The following is a 19,081-nucleotide window of genomic DNA, read 5'->3' as shown; positions in this document are numbered from 1 at the left end:
ATAGATACAAGGAGGCTCACTAAAATATTTTCTCTACCTTTGTATATTCCAAACTATCCTTAAGAAAAAGCTGGAGAGAAAAGACATAAGAGAAAAACAGAAAGAAACCCCAAAGAAAATGTCACTTTTCCAATTCCATGGTTAACTCCCACAATGACACCACATATATTTTTTATATATATCTAGAGAAAAAGGGAAATGCTCTTTACTTCAGGGAGAGGGTTTTTTGGCTATAATGCAGTTACTTTAACAGTACTTCACACACTTACTGTTTTCATTTAACTAACTACGAACAATTTTTTTCTCCCTAGGAAAGAAAAAGGTGATATTCTTACGTTAACTTGGTCTCTGTTGATTGAGGCTACTCACCTCCCTAGTCCGTCTTTTTTTTTTAATCTAGCTGCCTGTAGGTGCCAACCAACCTCTTTTCCATCTTGCCCTGGGCTCAATTGTGTCCCTGTTATTATGACAGGGAAATCACCTGTCATCAAGTGTGGATATCACCCTCGGTTGCCATCCTACTCCCTTGCCTAAATATCAGAGATAAGAGAGGTGGTGTCCTGTCTGCACCCTTTCTGGAAAGTGTAAATGGAGTGCTAAACTCAGGAGAGAGCAACAGGAAGTGCTGAAAGACAGCCTCTGGCCTCCCCTGGGGCCATATAAAGCACACCTCCCCACAGACTAGATACCTGTTTTGTTTTGTTTTTTTAAGAGTCACAACACAATGGAAAATTGGTCATTTAAACCTTTCATCCTTGAGTGACTTGGTTCAATCTTCTTGTTAGCTCAATTAATTCATATTTTGGGCAAATGTCTACTGAGCACAATCAGTGTGCAGGAGCTGACTGTATCTCGATTGACAATGCTCCTGTCCCCCAGGAACCTATACTCTAACAAAAGAGCCATCACATAATACTTACTTTCAAATGGTGATAGATTGAGTATTTGGAGGAAGGAAAAATACAGGATACTTGGATACTGTACAACAGGTGGGCTTAAGAGAAGTTAGGGACGGCATCCCAAAGAAAATCACTTTTCCAATTCCACAGTTAACTCCCACAATGACACCATATATATTTTTTTAATTTGATGTGAAATTGAGGCATTTAATGTTTTCATTTTTTTAAGCCTCCCTATACTAATACGGAAACCTTAATCAGTTACTCATACCAATTAATTTCACCTAAACATAATTTTGTTAAATCTAGAATTTCACAAATCGCCTTTGGAAAAAAAAGTAATTTGTCTTCTAAGTTTGGTCATCTGAAAGAAGTCAAAGGTATTATCAATCTTTTTCCACCAAAATCAACCATACTATCAATTAATATTATAAATTACAGAACAAAACAAACAAGGCAATAAAAATATGAGAATGCAGACAAAAAATAGGCTGACCTCTAAAAGATAATTGAAATTTTATCCTAACGTTTGCCTACTTGTGCTAACAGGAAGAAGGGGGATGATAAATTAGTTAAACCACAAATAATCTCACTTCCATCCAAATCAATAATTCCAAACTCTTTCACAACATTACCCCTTGGCAGTGTTGCCACAGGGGAATTGGCCAAAATAAGCTACAAGAGCAAAAATAGAGACAAGAAAAAAAGAGATCCTTGCATAGCAGTTTTGAATTTTGGGGGTAGAAATATGTGAAGGATCCTTGAGTATCCAAAAGGAGTTGTGGACACTTGCCCTAGAAAGTGGACATACATACTATTTTGCACACAATTTCAAGGGAACTATGACCCCTGAAGCCCATTCAAGTCCCAGGTTAAAAACCCCTGACCTAGACAAATATCAAATTAGGAAATCAGGTCTCCGATTATCAGCAGTTGAAAGGGCTGAAAGGAATTAGTATGTATTGAGTCATTTTCCACATGTTATCTAGTTTCCACCTCTACAACAACCTTCGGAAGTAGGTATTATCACCTCCCTTTACAAAGAGGGAAAGCTAGATTCTGGGAGGTGAAATAAGTAATTCAAGGTTAAATGACCTTCTCTCACACCCAGGTTTCTAATGCCAGGTCCTCAATCGTGAATTGGAGGAGAACTCAAGAAGTCTGGTCCATATTCCCAGACATCTTCCAAGACGGGGAGTCTCTGACTTCTAGTGCTTCATTCATATGATCAAGCTACCCACATATTTTTCAATTTAACCTGGTTGACAGGAGGAATTAGTACAGATTTAATTCCAAAACACCTTTTCTTGGTAGGAAATAAACTTAACCAAAGACAAAAGGTAACTGTCTAATAATTCTTGATAATTTAACACGTATTTTCACTTCTGAAGCAGCCCGACATGAGCTGTTTGTTAGAAAAATAAAGGCCCACTGCATGAGTGCTGAACATCTTCATGCTTAGATTTTTAAACTGTCCCAGAAAATCCACAAAGTCACAAATGAATCAAGAACTGACTAAATTAAAAACTTCAGTTTCTACTCCAAACAGGCAAGCAGAGTTTCAGATGACCTGGCCACTTTGGCATCCTCTGAACGGTTAGGGCAGCTTAAAAAATAAAAAGGCACCTCTGACAGTCACTAACAATTTGCTTTGTCAGAAGCACACACATCCAAATCTATGACCCCTTTGTACCTCAAGAAAGTGGCTAAGAGATCTTAGATCATCATGCTAAAACCTGCTGATGAACATATCCCAGCAGAAAATAATAAATACAGCAAAAACGGGGTCCAGGTCATTAAATTTGGTTGGGTCTCAGTCCAGACCAAGTTGCCCAGTGAAACACTAACATACTTACTAATTCTCTACAGGGGAATTACCAATAATCAGCACCCTGTTTTCACACAGATTTAGAAACCCTTTATGGGAAATGTATCCACACCCAGAGAATGAAAACTAAGAACAAGAGCGGGTCAGGTCCTCTAAAGCTCTACTCCAACCGCTTCCTATGAGAGTTGCCACCTAGTGATTTTAATTTTTTAAGCCCAGGCGAGCTGCCAATTCAACACTAAAACCGGACTAACAACTGATTTTTCCTATTGCGACATTGCCAGCAAGCCCTGTGCTTTCCCTCTCTTTCCTTTGCTCTCGAACAGCAATTCTCATTTTCAAAATCAACTAATTTGCTCTATAATCTGTTTCAATTGGAAGCTCTCAGAGAGCTGCCACTGGTATTACTCTTCCTCTTAGTGCCAAGAGGCCAACAAGTGGCCAATTCAAAAAACAAATACAGCAAACGAGAAGAAAAGACAGGCACTAAAAACAAGAAGTAAATGTGGAGACAGAGGAACAACAGGCCAACTCTGGACTCTAAAATGTTCCACTTGCCAAACTTCTACCTATTCTTGGGCCCTGGACAATAACTATGCCGAAATAAATGGCTACACGTGAGACATAAAATTGCACTGGGGAATAGGAACTCAATACTTTGGATACCAAACCTCACTCAAGGCCTTGTCCTTACTACCACTGAAAGAATAACTTGAACTAGACCTAAAGTTGACTGGTCTTCAGAAGTCCTTTCTGTGCCCAGGCCTGGCACAGGCATTAGACAGCAAAGGTGACCACTCAAAGAAAAAGAAAATCGGAAGGGAGAGTCTGTGAGTTTCTAGATACCCCACTTGACTTTCATTTGGAGGCACACTTTTAGCTACAGATATTTCCCTAGAGTATCCTTCTATCAAACGGTTTTTATTAAAAACTGACCAATAATTAGACTCTGATTTCACTAGCTAAGGGCACCATATAAAATTCTGGCCATTTTTTCCCCCTGATCTCGGCAGCTCACAAAAATATCTGACCAACTTCTCCTCAGTTATGATGAATCTTTGTAACCTAAATCTCGTAGAAATAAGGCTGCACAGGTAAAGTATCACCTTTTTTAAAGTTCAAAATTCATTTTGATTGCCAACAGAAAATTTCAGGTGGAAAGGTTCCCTTTCCAGGACCCCTTAAAACATTCGTGGACATGCTTTCGGAAGCTGAGAATTTCTTCCTCCACTCATGTTTCTCCGTAAGGGGGTCAGACTGAACTGATCTGGGTTAAACTCACTGCTGGTCTCCCAGCGCTCATCACTGAACAACGCTGCTCACGCTGCACCAGGCCAGGCTGGTGAAGGGTTCCGGGACGCTCCCCATGACAGGAAGCCCCGGAAACCAGATTTTCCAAACACTCCGTCCTCCCCCTTCTTCCTCCTCAGGCAGCATCCCCGCGTGGGGGGGAGGAGGGGGTAAGGTGGGCTAAAAGTTACCCGCCCTGGTGAAGCCAGCAAGGAAACACCCCCGGGACTTGCTCAAACTCCTTCAGGGGGCTGAACTCACCTTCGCGACAGAGCCCCATGACTTCGCGGTTTTTCCCAAACTCCTTGAAACTTTCGTCCAATTCGGTCCCTAGGAAATACACACACACAGGAGGAGGGGAGAGGCAGGTCAGTGGCCGGGAGTGTGACGCACGCTCACGCACGCACGGAGTAGGTGCGGGCACCTCCGCGTTCCCCAACCAAGCGATAGCATCTCTGACCCCCGAGGGGGCGGGTCACAGGACGGGGGAGGGGAGAAGGATAAGAGGATGGGGGAAGCGGGGGGCGTGGACACTCACCGTCCTTCCCAGGAAGTTTGGAAGCCTCGACCCACAGATTCCACGACTGTCCCAGCATCGCTTCGGGACTGGGCAGGGGCCTGCGCTCCCCGACGGTCGCCATTGCGGCGGCGGCCGAGGTGGAGGCGGCGGCGGGGCCACCGTCCTCCGGCCGTAGGCGCCGCGGCGGCTGCTGCCGCTGGGGCTGCGGAGGCTGCTGCTGCTGCTGCTGCCGGGCGGCCGCGGCCGCTGCTCCGCCCGCCGCCGCCGCTCGGCGCGGCTCCCCCCTGACGTCATCCGCGGCCCGCTCCGACATTCTTTCCGCTCCTACAATGTAACAAAAAAGGGGGAAAAGGGGCCGCTTTTAAGGAGGCGCCGGGGAGTTCCGGCGGCGTGCGCGGCCCGCGGGCCGGGTGGGGCGCGATGACAGCGCCCCCCGGCCGCCCAGGGCCCCCCCGCCCGCCTCCTCCCGGCCACCCCCCGCCCCGGGCGCAAAGTCCGCGGCACGGGCTCGCTTTCGCTTTCGACTCCAGCAGCCCCTCCGCCGGCGGCCCGCCACCGCGGCGCAGGGTTCCCTGCTTCCCTCCGCGGCGGAGACCAGGCACGGAGGCCGGCGCCCGGGGCTGCCCCCGCCCCAGCCCCAGCCCCGCGCCCCACCACGGCTGCCCGTGGCGGGGAGGCCCGAGACGCACCCCCGGCCCTCGGGCTGCCCACCCTGAGGCCGCTCGCATCCCCGGGCCAGGCCCGGCGGCCTCGCTCCTTCCTTCCGTCCGCGCGTCCGTCCGAGCGGCGGCGCCCGGCCGGCTCCCTTAAGCGGAGGCGCCTCCCGCCGCCTCCTCCCCCTCGCCGGTCCCTCCCTCTCAGCTCGCTCCGGCGAAGTTTGCACGTCAAGCCCCCGGAGTGGAGCCAGGGCGAAGTCGGAAACGCAGCCACCTATGGAGAAGCCGGCCGGCTGGCCCCAGAACACCATCTAGTGTCGTCGCCGTCGGGCCCTCCCGCCCGGAGTCCAGACCCTGGGCGCAGGGGCTGGTTCAGGGAGCACTTCGCTCTCCGCTCGCGGGCGGCCGCGCAGCTGTCAAAAGCATGAATGGGAAGCCGACGCCGAGCGGACGCCTAGCGTGTAGGAAACCACCGGCAGGCGAGGAAATGCGGCCCAGGTGCCGGCCCAGGTGTCAGCCCAAAGCCCGGTTTTCGCCCGATGCCCACCACTGGAGGTCACAGCGTGCTCCCAGGGGACTTGAACTTCTCGTCCAGCAAAGACGAGACCATGAACTCGGTGTAAGATACAGTGGAGAGAGACGGATGCGAATCCGTTTAGATGTTTTGGAGACACTACCCCAAATTTCTCGATTTCCCCTTCCACTGCTCCTGGAAGTGATTCATTCACCCCGAAAATAAACTTGTCATTTTAAAACCTGATTCACTTTTAATTCCAATCGTTAGTCTCTCCGTCTTTCTGCTTGTCTTTGGTTGGGTAGGGCGGGAACACGGGATTTAGGGGAATGTACAGCATTCCTAGAAAATGTGTTTAGAAGTTAGTGTTTTCTGGCAGATTTTGTTCACTAAATTAAGCATTGGCCCATAAAATCCAGCACCCCACCCCCCCACCCCCACACACAGCGTGCAAAGCTTTTGCTTAAGTGATAGGTAAAGATGGTAAAGTAAAAGGCTACTTCACGAACTACAGCATGCCAAGTACTTGAAACAGTATCAGACCACACCAAGCACTTTCAATAAGTGTTGGTATTATTGGTTATTTCAAACTGACGTGAAAATCTGAAGCCTGAGACAGAAACAATTTCAGTCATGTTTCACATGGCAGTAATATCAGCACTCCTGTGGCACGTGTGTCATAGCTGCTTGCTTACACAGGGTGCTTTCTCTAGGTAGGGAGGAAGCGGGTTTATTCATGTTTTTTTATCTAGAACATCTGGTGTGACAGAGGTGGCCAACTTCTCTGCTAAAGAAACAAAGTCCAATTTGCAGAAACATAAAAATGTTTAAATAAGAGTAAAAATAAATAAGGAAATGTTACTACAACCCAAACTTAATGCAAGGCTCTTGTAGAAAGGATTTGTTTTAGGTTCAAAATTTAAAAGCTTTGGAAAAAACTATATATATATATGCTACATTAATTTCTTAATTTAAAAAGATTTAGAAATAAGCATGTAAGTTCACATTGAACAAAAAGTGAAACTACAGATGCTTCCTGTCCTTATCTAACAAGTAATAAAAGCAAAATAACCAAAAAAGTAGAAATGATTGGAAGGATAAAAAACAAATCTTTCTAAAGCTTTAACTTCCTACGTAAGAGTATCAATGAGTAAAACATATAATTCCCTTGGTAACAGTAGGGTTCTTCTTAACATAGGCCCTCAATCTTGGATGTCCCTAAAGCAGACTTTCAATTTTTCATTCATTCCAAATCACTGAAAAATCTGTAGAATTACATAAAAACATCCAACTTCTGTTTTCTTAGATTAAAGTACACAATTTACTAATTACTTTGAATTTTGTAATTCTACATTTAAGATAAATTTGGATTTTAATGGCATCTGGAGCTGTCATTAAAAAGAAAAGCTTAAGGCCACCCAGCTATTTAGACAACAAAGGGAGCTTGCCTATCGAGCACAGATCTTCTGATCCCTGAGAGTACAGGGTGAGAACGAAAATAAGGGGAAGAATGGCAAATGTGAAGTACAAGCCCACTTCCTCAAGACATTGCTTGATTTCCCCCTTTTTACATGTGAAAATACTTCAAGATTCACTAATTACTTCCAGCCAATGGGGGTCAACATTGCAATTTATAATACTTGAACTTCTGTCCTTATTCCTGCTTGATACCTTTTTTTTTCCTTCTAAATTTTTGATTGGTTTAATAAAGAAAACAACAGGGCTTAAAATGAAAAAGACTAAGTATCCTCTTGGCATTATGATAGTTACTAAGAGAAATTATTCCTGATAGCAGCTGTCAATTATTGAGCACCTACTAGGTGCCAAGCATTGTTGGAGGTACCTTACTGCATTATCTCAATTAATATTCACAGTTGTGTAAGGCAGAAGTTGTATTACTTACAACTTACAGCTAAGGAAAATGAGGGAGAGCTCTGGAGCCAGTGCCTATGAATTCTTTCTGGGTTCATATACCGGCTCTTCCACTTACAAGCTGTGTAAACTGAGCAAGTTACTTAACTTATCTGCACCTCAGTTTCCTAGTCTGTGAAACGGAAATGACGCCAGGCTTCTTCTGAGGATTAAATGAAAAGATCCATGGAAAGCACTCGAATCAAATCTTAACACAAAATAAACATTATACATGAGTATCTTATATCAAGCTGAGCAATTCAGATCAAATCTTATCTGGGAAATGTATCACCAAGTTGAAGAAGATATGAGAACCAAGAGAATGACAGGCAATACCTGGCATCTCCCCACCAATTCTCTTCTGCTGCAGCCAATGCATTTTACCACACTCTCTTCAGCCATAAGGAAGTCCCAACCCCTTGCAGAACAGGCAGTTTCTGATACCCATACTTGGTTTGGGTTTCCCAATAGTTTGAATGAGTCATCAACAAAAGCCAAAACTGCTAGCTGAGAAAGTACAGTGTTCTGATACTCAAATTTGGGCAACATTTTCCAAGTGTTCCTTATATAAAGGAACTCTATAAGCAGAAACTCAAGTACTTGGTTTTACCTACCAGGTCACAATAAAGAGCCTGATAACTTCTTACCTAAATACTCCTCCTTTACACCCAAAAAATATAAAAAGAAAATAACCAATACAATTTATATTCATTTAATATAATTATTTTAATATAGCAGTGTGTCTTGTATGCTATCAATCAGTTCTCCTGCCAGTGTACTTTTGATGATGTCTTGTAGCTGAGGATCTTCAGTATCTGTCTGCACAGATAAATGTTTTATAAGGTCTCAGTAATGAGGATTCAATGTACCAAACAGTTCCTGATTGCCCACCACATACCAGGCACTCTGCTTAGACACCAGGGTGAACACAAAACAGTAGTTTCGCTGAGGACATGAGAAGAGTAGGAAGTAGGGGAAAATTTAATTCATCAAAATGCTCTTATGGAAAAAGCTGTCACCACCAATTAGATTGTATGTGGCTTAAGAACTAGGCCGTCAGAAGTGAAACGCTGCCAAATTCTGAGCATTGCATCCCTTCCAGGGATGTATTTAAAATATGGCCTTACTTCACCATCCAAATTTAGGGATGTTCCTGATAGGTGCCAAGGGTAACAAGGTCTCTCTTTACAAAAAGGATTCTTTGCCCAGCAGATTCACTTGTAAAATGCTTTGTTTAAAGGCCAAAGGCATCACTAAGTACAAACAAAAAAAAAAAAAAAAAAGAAAAAGAAAAAGGTTGTTCTTTCCAGTCTGTAAATCCAATTTAATGTAAAATGGTTGAAACTGTTCAAAACTTTTCTAAGATGCAAGACCCCACACAACCAGCATTTTTACTTGGAAAAAACCACTGGTCCCAATACATTTTAATAAACTTGAAAACCAGCAACTAAAGTATATTTATCTGTGCAAATTACAGGGTTGGTAACAGAGATTCTCCATGTATCAACCCCAAAGGACGGCAGTCATCTGAATAACAAGAAACTCAGCTCCACTGATCTGTGGATGTGTTGGCTTTGCTTTCTTTATTTCCTCCTAAATCGGCTGAGCCTTTGTTCATATCCTCTCTCCCTCCTCTGACTACCCCTCTCTTTCCTTCTTTCTTCTCCAGACAGAACCAGGGCTCTCTTCCGCACATGGGGTAGGGCAGGCAAGGCCCCTTATCAACTGTGCTCCCTCTAGTGAAGTACCTTATAGTCTGTCATGAATACATCAGTTTTCCAGTAGGGGGAGAACAGTGGAAGGAGGAAACTGAATTCATCAGCTTAGTGACTGGAACTGCTGACAAGCAAGTACAAAATTAGGAATAATAAGGATATTTGCAAAAGTAGAGACTTAATTAATTATCTTTTTAAAGACAACCTGTGCATGTATTCATTCTACAAACTGTGTCATTTGCTAAGAAGTTCAAAGCTTTGAATTTTTGGTTTGTTTTCTTATATGTGTGTAGCTGTGTACAAAATATTCACTAGTAATAACTGTTTGAAAAGAGAAAAATTCAAAAATACATACACAAAAGGTAATAAATTATAAATTTAAACTGAATAATGCCCAAATGTCTCTAGGGATTTAATATTGGCCTGTAATTTTAAACTACTGACAAAGTTGATTTAAAAATCTTCACTTAAAGCTTTTAGGTTAAGTAGTTTTTATTTATTTATTTATTTATTTTTGTGAGGAAGATCAGCCCTGAGCTAACATCCATGCCAATCCTCCTCTTTTCTGCTGAGGAAGACCGGCCCTGAGCTAACATCTATCGCCAATTCTCCTCCTTTTCTTCCTTTTTTCTCCCCAAAGCCCCAGTAGACAGTTGCATGTCATAGTTGCACATCCTTCTAGTTGCTGTATGTGGGACACCGCCTCAGCATGGCCGGACAAGCAGTGCGTAGGTGCGCACCCGGGATCCGCACCCGGGCCACCAGTAGCGGAGCACGTGCACTTAACCGCTAAGCCACGGGACCGGCCCCTGAGGTTAAGTAGTTTTTAAAAAATAGAGAAAAAGGATTAAGTTATAGAAAAGGAATGGAAAAGTTGGACCGACATTTAGCTATAAAAAGAGGCTGACTGTAGAGTTAAGTTCTAGTGCACTGCCTCAGATGCAATAAAATGCAAAGATTAAACACACTGTTAAAAATAATTCCCTGTGTCACCTTTGTACGGATACAGCTTTCACTGAAGTGACTGTAAATGTCACCATCTTATGCGCCCAGCAGTTAAGAGCACGGGTTCCAGAGCCAATCTGCCTAGGCTGAATCCCAGTTCTACCACTTAACAGCTGTATAACTCTGGGGAAATCATTTAACCTCTGTGTGCAGATTTTCTCACCTATAAAATGAGTAAAACAGGAGTATCTACTTTATAAGGAACACTAAGAAAGTTAACAGTACAAAGCCACCCTATAAGTGTTAGCTATTATTATTAGCACGAAGCCTGTCACATAGTAAGCCCCAATTCTAATCCATCCACGCTATACTATCAGATCAGTCTTGTAGAATGAAGCATGGCCTTAGTTATGTCAGTCCTTGCTCCAACACTTTTAGGGGCTCCTCACTGACCACTGAACTCAATACAAACTTCTCTTCTAGCACTGAAGGCCCTCTAGAGTTGGCCCCAGCCCCAGGACAGTGTTCCCTCCAGCAGGTACTCCACAGTCCAGCCAAAATGACCAATTCATAGATACAAACATGCTCCCCCCTCCAGAGCCCAGCTCCCAAGCCTTTGTTCATACAGGTCACTCCATCTATAATACTTATCCTCCCTTGGCTGAAATCCTACATTCAGTCAAGTCCCTCCTCAAGTCTCTCATTTCTTTAACAAAAGCTTTCCTGATCCCTCGCACTAAACACATGGGAACTCATCCCCAACTCTAAATCACAGGACTTCATGGATTGTGGTTAAGAGTATATACTCTGAAATCAAGGTGGCAATGAGATATATGCTTAGACTCCCAGGGATCAACAGTTTGCATTCCCAACATAAGGGTGTCATTTGGAACCTGGAACCCACCTCCCTGCAAACCCTAAGATGTGTGGTGGCCAGGTCCCCAAGCTGGTCAGCAAAACGCCTTAGGGCTGAACTCGAAGACTAACAGTGCAGGTGTGTTAGTACAAAAGAGAAGGAACAAGACAGACCTTTCTTCCCCCTTTCCTCAGCAAAGTTCTAGCTCTAAGCAAAGTCACAGATCCAGCAAACACGCCCTCCCCCACCTGGACTTCTCCACATCCTTTGTGTGCACCCTGATCCAGCAGCCCATCTGGGTTCATACTGCTTCCCAAAAGACAGACTGTTCCACAAAGGCTTGCATCCTCTTTCCACCTCCAAAACAAAACCTTCCTTTTCTTGGTAGAGATAAATGGCATGCAGATTTAACTATTTTTCACTAAACTGTGAATGAATGACTATGAATGAATACAGTTCCCTGTCTTTAACCCCCAACCCAAACACATATTTTCTCATATAAAAGGGGACACCTTAACCCAAATGACTTTCTAAACCTTTCTTCCAAGAAACACATAATTACTACACTCCTGTGGCCATCCTGATTTTAAATGGCACCATCCATGACTCAAGTTACAGTTTGTCACATTTTAACCTATTTAATCTTTTTTTTTTTTTTTTTTTTTTTTTTGTGAGAGAGATTTGCCCTTAGCTAACATCTGTGCCAATCTTCTTCTATTTTGTATGTGGGATACTGCCACAGCGATGTGCAGGTCCCCGCCCAGGATCCAAACCTGCAAACCCCGGGCTACCGAAGTGGAGCCTGCGAATTTAACCACTATGCCACTGGGCCCGCCCCTTTAACCTCTCTTTTGATCAATTAAAATCTGTAGCACCCAGAGACCTTGATCCTCATCTCCACTTTCTATGGCATCCTCCTCCCCACCAAACTGCTCTAAGGGAAGGAACTTCAGGAGCAGGAAAGGTGAACAGAAACAAAGTTGCTACTGCTGAGAAATCTACCTTTGCTGCTTTCCAGAGCTTCTTGCCTCTCTCCACTTCAGAAAACAGATATTTTCACAAAGCATTAGGATTTTTCCAAATGGTTTCTGGGGGCAGTGGCAGCAGAGCAGCAATCACAAGTAGGTGGTTAGTAGGCTGGAACCCAACTTACCAGGTATTTCTTATAAAACAGAGCCAAATAGATAAATTGGACTTCATCAAAATTATTCAACTTTTGTGCTTCAAAGGACACCTTCAAGAAAGTGAAAAGACAATCCCAGTATGGAGAAAATTTTTGCAAATCATATATCTGATAAGGGACTTGTATCTGGAATGTATAAAGAACTCTTACAACTCAAAAGAAAAAAACCCCCAAATAATCCAATTTTCAAATGGGCAAAGGATCTCAACAGCTATTTCCCCAAACAAGGTAATACAAATGACCAACAAGCAAATGAAAAGATGCTCTATATCATTTGTCATTAGAGACACACAAATCAAAACCATACCAGTGCACATCCACAGAATGGCTATTAAGTAAATAAAAACAAACAAACAAAACCAGAAAATGACAAGCGTTGCTAAGGATGTGGGGGAACTGAAATCCTTGTACAGTGCTGGTGGGAATGTAAAATAGTGCAGCCCCTGTGGAAAACAGTTTGGCAATCACTCAGAAGGTTAAACACAGAATTACAATACGATCCAGCAATTCCACTTCTAGGGACATAACGCAAAAGAATTGAAAGCAGGGACTCAAAGAGATACTTGTACACCAATGTTCATAACAACATTATTCACAATAGCTAAAAGGTGGAAGCAACTCAAGTGTCCATCAACTGATGAATGGTTAAATAAAATGTGGTATATCCACACAATAGAATATTATTCAGCCATTAAAAGGAATGAAGTACTGCTCCATGCTACAACATGGATGAACCTCAAAAACAAGCTAAGTAAAAGAAGCCAGACACAAAGGCTATATATTATATGATTTCATTTATGTAACTATCCAGAATAGGCAAATCCAGAGACAGAAAGCAGATGAGTGGCTTCCAGGGCCTGGGGAGGGGAGGAGGGGGAGTGACTGCTCAATGGAAATTGGGGTGTCCAAACAAGGGTGATGAAAATGTTTTAGACCTAGATAGAGGTGATGGTTGGGCAACATCGTGAATATCCTAAAAACTATTAAATGGGTAAATTTGTGGTATTTGAAATATATCTCAATAAAGCTATTATAAAAAAAAAATAGCTAACATTACAACTTAGAAAATTTCACACAAAATTCCAGATCAATTTCTCAAAAAATCTCTATGATCTCATACCATTAGCCATAAGGTCCCTCATGACAACCATCAGTTGGAACTGAAGCTGGTCCTGGAGCTCATCTCTGCCACTGCCTAACTTGGGACGTTAATAGGATATGTTTGTCTTTGTCTCAGTTAGCTTCTCTGGAAAAGGAGGATCATAACAGTATCAGTCTCATCAGGTTATTATAAGGAGTTAATGAATTAATATACTGAGAACTCTTCCTGGCACACAATAAGTGCTCATTAAGAGTTAGCTACTTTTATAGTTTATGATATCTCATCCTCTTTGCAATAGAGGTAAATGGCATTTGCTTTTCAATTTTTTTTGTTTTTACAAATGAAAGCAAAGTATATAATGTAGCAGTCTAAAAGAAAGAAGTGGAAAGACAGCCAAGACACACATTTTTAAAGGGCAATATGTGGGCCGGCCCGGTGGCGCAAGTGGTTAAGAGCGCACGCTCCGCTGCGGTGGCCTGGGGTTCGCCAGTTCGGATCCCGGGCACACACCGACGCACTGCTTGTCGAGCCATGCTGTGGCAGTGTCCCATATACAGTGGAGGAAGATGGGCACAGATGTTAGCCCAGGGCCAGTCTTCCTTAGCAAAAAAAGAGGAGGATTGGCAGATGTTAGCACAGGGCTGATCTCCTCACAAAACTAAATAAATAAATAAATAAAATAAAGGGCAATATGCAAAATACTATGCATAATATGTGCCTATCTTTGTAAAAAGTAATGATGATGATGGTAAGTCTATGCATAGAAAACAGATAACTCTGGACTTATGGAGAGCAGGGAGTGAAAGAATGTAATTAAAGGGGGTTTTTCTTAACATACATATTTATATAATGTTTAAATTTTTCCAGCTTTATTGAAATATAAATGACTTTTAACATTGTGTTAAGTTTAAGGTGTACAATGTGATGATTTGATATGCATATACACATATATAATTGTGAAATAATTACAATAAGGTTAGTTGACACATCCATCACCTTACAGTTACCTAAATTTTTTTAACAACTAACTTTAATAACCAGGAACTATAATAAGGATTTTGTGTGTGTGTGTAAGAAAGATTAGCCCTGAGCTAACATCTGTTGCCAATCTTCCTATTTTCACTGAGGAAGACTGGCCCTGGGCTAACATCAGTGCCCATCTTCCTCTATTTCATATGTGGGACGCCACCATAGCATGGCTTGATAAGCAGTGCATAGGTCCACGCCTGGGATCCAAACCTGCTAACCTGGGCCGCTAAAGCAGAGCATGTGAACTTAACCACTACACCACCGGGCCAGCCCCAAGGATATTTTTTAAAAGAAGAAGAAACTCTAAATTAATTTTGTTCAAGACTTTTGTGAGATTGTCATAAAATTCCATCAGGTGAGTAGGAATATCGCAGATTGATAAAACCAGAGGCAATTTCTTTTGCTTTGAAACCCAGAGCCTGGGATTTCCAAACTACCAAAATCTCTTCAGTTTTCTTCTTTCTTATGGTGTATACACTGCTATATTTTACAGCTGCCAACAGAAGAGATTCTAAACTCCCTGGCCTGGCAGTCAACACCTTCACCATCTGGCCCAACATCCTTCTAGGCTTTATCACTCATTACTCCCCCTTACAAAGACTCCACCCCAGCTAAACAAGACATAAAATACATCTCTCTCAAATGTTTTTCCACGTGCCATTCTTTTTTCCTTTTCTTTTTTATACATTTTTTTTTTTTGAGGAAGATTGGCCCTGTGCTAACATCTGTTGCCAATCTTCCTCATTTTTCTTTTTTTTCTCCCCAAAGCCCCAGGACAGAGCTGCGTATCATAGTTGTGGAGCTGTAGCTCTTCTAAATGGGACGCCGCCTCAGCATGGCTTTTTTCCTTTTTAATTGAGGCAAAATTCACATACCATAAAATTCACCATTTTAACCATTTTAAAGTGTACAACTTAATGACATTTAGTACATTCACAATGTGGTGCAACCGTCATCACTGTACAGTTCCAGAACATTTTCATCACCCCAAAAGGAAACCCTGTACCCATTAGGCAGTCACTCCCCATCTCCCATCCCTCCCCCAGCCCCTAGAAACCACATTTGTTTTCTGTCTCAATAGATTTGCCTATTTTGGATATTTCACATAATTGAAACCATACAGTATGTGGCCTTTTGTGTCTGGCTTCTTTCAGTTAGCATAACGTTTTTGAGGTCATCCATGTTGGAGCATGTATCTGTAACTTATTCCTCTTTATGGCTGAATAATATTCCATTGTCTGGATATAACACAGTTTATCTATTCATCAGTCGATGGACGTTTGGGTTGTTTCCACCTTTTAGCTATTGTGAATAGTTGCAAGCCATCATCTTTCCCTTCTTTCAGCTTCATGTGCTAAGCAAAGTCAAACTTTCTTGTGAGTTTCAAATCACCTCTTACCTCCCACCATCGTAGCCTGGCCCAAAGTCCTCACCTTCCTCTAAATTCTTTTACCACTTCTATAACCGAGGTAGCAAACTGCCAGCAATGGCAGAACCCCACACACTTATTTAGGTTGACTCCAACTGTTTTCTTGTCTTAAATTAGCTGCTAACGTTGAAAAACTCGAGAAAAATCATTCAAGCCAAGATTTCAGTTTCCTTAAAAATTTGGAAGGTCTGGCAACATCTTCATTTTTTGCCTGGGTTAGTACAACAACCATAGTTTAACTGGTCTCATTGCTTTACCCTCGCCCCCTACAGCTTATTTCAATATAGTGGCCACAGTGGTATTATTAAAACAGAAGTCAGATCAAGTCACTCCTCTACTCAGAACCTTCCAGCGGCCTCTCACTTCTCCCAGAGTAAAAGCCAAGGCCCGCTGGATGGCCTATGAGGCTGTACACGCTGGCCTTGTACCTGTCTGACTTTATTTCCTACCACTCTCCTGCCTGCTCACTCAGCTCTGGCCTTCCTTCTCTTGCTTGGACAGCCCAGGCAGGCTCCTGCTTGAGGCCTTTGCACTGGATGTTCACTCTCTCCCCAGACAGCTCAGTAGTTCTCTCCTTCACTCTTAATGCTCAGATCTCACCTTCTCAAAAAGTCCTAGTCTGTTCACCCTTATTTAAAACAGTGAGTCCAATCCCTCATCAGCACTCTCCTTATCCTGACCTGCTTTTTCTAACCAATTACTATCATCTAATATAATGTGTAATGTATTTATTTGTTACATTTGCTATCTATTATCTGTTTTTATTAAAAGGTAAATGCCACAATGGCAGGACTTTTGTCCCTTTGATTTACTAATTAATCCCCAGTGCCCAGAAGAGAGCACAGCACATAGGTGGGCACTCAATAAATATTTGCTAAATGGCTACTGGGCCTACAATCAGCTGGTGGTGAAAAGGGGCTGCCCTTTTAGATTGGTCATGAATTTGACAGTTTCTCACGTTCCACCTGGCCCATTTCATTCCTCTACCTGTCTGGTCCCTGCAGAGTTGAGTTTGTGATACTTCTTTCTCCGCCCCTTGTCACTGACTTCCTGGTATCATATTAATCTTTTCATCAGAATAGTACTCAAAAAAAAGATGTCATGGGGCTGGCCCGGTGGTGTAGCAGTTAAGTTCAGGCCCTCCATTTCAGCAGCCTGGGGTTCACAGGTTCAGATCACGGACGCAGACCAACGCACCGCTTGTCAAGCCACGCTGTGGTGGCGTCCCATGTAGAGTAGAGGAAGATGGGCACGGATATCAGCCCAGGGCCAATCTTCCTCAGCAAAAAGAGGAGGATTGGCAATAGATGTTAGCTCAAGGCTAACCTTCCTCACAAAAAAAAAAAAAAAAAAAAAGATGTCATAATTGTAGTCTGTAGAAATCACCTCCTATTCTTCTCTTTTCCTTCTCAAGGACAACCCCTCTGCACATAGTAGAAACTCAATAGACAGTTATGGGCTAAAGAGCTCCTTTGGCATTTCTGTCAAATGTGTTTCCTCTCTACCTTTCCCCCCAAACTCCCCCACTGCCAGTTGCTGATCACCATCTAGGAAAGCCCTGCTTCTCTCTTCTCTGGCACTTTCCAGATGTTCCACAATGAACGCCATCCTTTGTGGTAACTTCGATGATCACTGAAGAATACCTCTGCATTGCTGGCCTTTCGGCTTTAGGTCAGAAAATTTTACAGGCCTATTTTGAAGGTGGAGACTTCAGAACTGCCCAGTCCCATGTTCTTCTAATCATCTAAACAGAACTGCCATATCCTTCCTGAAGCTCCTATTTCTGTTTGGTAATGGTCAAAATGTTATCTCTGCAGATGAATGTTCACATTGTCCAAAATGTTTCCATCTTCGCTATAGTTGCCTAAAACCTGACTGAGGCATTGCATTTGTTGCCTAAATATGTAAACTGCTCAATTTCAGAGGCTGAAACTCCTTGGGTCTTTCCTGTTTGGATTCTGTTCAATTTATCCTTCAATGATGCATCTTACACTGCATCTTAACTTGTTAACCCTCTCATTTCTAAATAAAAATTCCTCCAGGAATTTTCCCTCTTTTTCACATTATGTGAAACTTACCACCCTCCTCCCCAAATAGTAAATGCACAATTGCAAACGTGTAGTGAGAAACTCAATTAATGGTGGCTGCTATTTTTGTAATGATATGGGACTGCTCATGAGCACAGAGCTGTCTGGGGCACTTGCCCCAGAAAGTGTGCCTGAAGAACTCCTGCCTATTTTCCAATTTGCTTAGGATCTTCCCTACCCTCATCAGCTGGATCTACATTACCTGTGGAGAGAAGAAAGCAGGAGCTGGGGAAAGTGGAGCTGGACAGAAGCACAAGAACATATCTGTGGACAACTTCCTAGGAAAAGGTGGATGTGGACCAGGGAGGGGGGTGTTCCTATCTCCAAAGTCTTCCTGTAATTTTAATGAGGGGGGGGCGGATTATTTGGCAGTTTTTATTTTGACAAACACCTAATAATACTGTACTCTTAAATTCACTGTCATTCCATACTAGTAAGAAAATATTCAGGGTTACGTTTAAAATTTGAGATACCTTAAATTTAAAAAACTATCATCCTTTGGTAAATTCAAACTCCATTATAATGGGAAGCATTGCATTTATTCAGCCGTGCTACGTTGGAACAACCAGTTACCTTTTCTTTAGAGGGCAGGCCAAAAATCCTGATGGATTTACCAGTGGATCTTCATCTGCTGTGATTGTGGAAGCTCTTTCTTCCTAATTCTATTCAGATCTACAAAAAGAGAAAAGGGGCAAAGGGATGAAACAATGGATAAAGCTAATCAGAAATCTACAATCTCATTAGTTGCCAGATGTTCCAAAATTATTAGATGTGCTTTGAAATATCAAAGTGTTAAAATTCGAGGCACTCTACCAATTTTACAACAAATGCAATTCAGTTTTTTTTTTCAATGAACTTAATTGGCTATATTTACAATCAACTAAGAACAAATGACTATTCAGTATGTACACAGAATCAGCCTCCTGGGGCTTAAAATCATTGTTGTGTAATTTGCCTTAATGAGTTTTCACTTAATTTTTAAAACGGCTATTCAGATAGTCTGCTCCTATGAAACCTGTCAGAATCACAGATTTTAAAACACACGCACACTGAACGAGTTTATTATTTGGAGAGTTCATTCTGTCTTTTATCATTCAGCAGTTTATAAAAGCAATTC

General features: G+C 42.6%; 1 protein-coding gene across 4 annotated transcripts in view; it reads right to left on the bottom strand.

The window, feature by feature from the left end:
• ATXN7 (ataxin 7) overlaps positions 1 to 19,081 on the bottom strand; it is a 141,772-nt gene that overhangs the window by 92,563 nt on the left and 30,128 nt on the right. For 2 of the 4 annotated variants that reach the window (XR_009222871.1, XM_058562374.1), the window contains exons 2-4: positions 18,538 to 18,636; positions 4,556 to 4,861; positions 4,279 to 4,347 (exon numbers count right to left, since the gene is read on the bottom strand). Coding sequence is in view for 3 of the 4 variants with exons in the window: in XM_058562374.1 (XP_058418357.1) it covers positions 4,279 to 4,347; positions 4,556 to 4,850 (364 nt within the window). In the remaining variant the exon portion in view is untranslated. The other 2 variants (XM_058562387.1, XM_058562395.1) reach the window with 2 other exon arrangements.

This window comes from Diceros bicornis, chromosome 2 (assembly GCF_020826845.1).
Source record: "Diceros bicornis minor isolate mBicDic1 chromosome 2, mDicBic1.mat.cur, whole genome shotgun sequence".
Lineage (NCBI taxonomy): Eukaryota > Metazoa > Chordata > Mammalia > Perissodactyla > Rhinocerotidae > Diceros > Diceros bicornis.
Note: the sequence above shows the minus strand (reverse complement) of the source record. Positions and strands in the feature narration are given on the sequence as shown.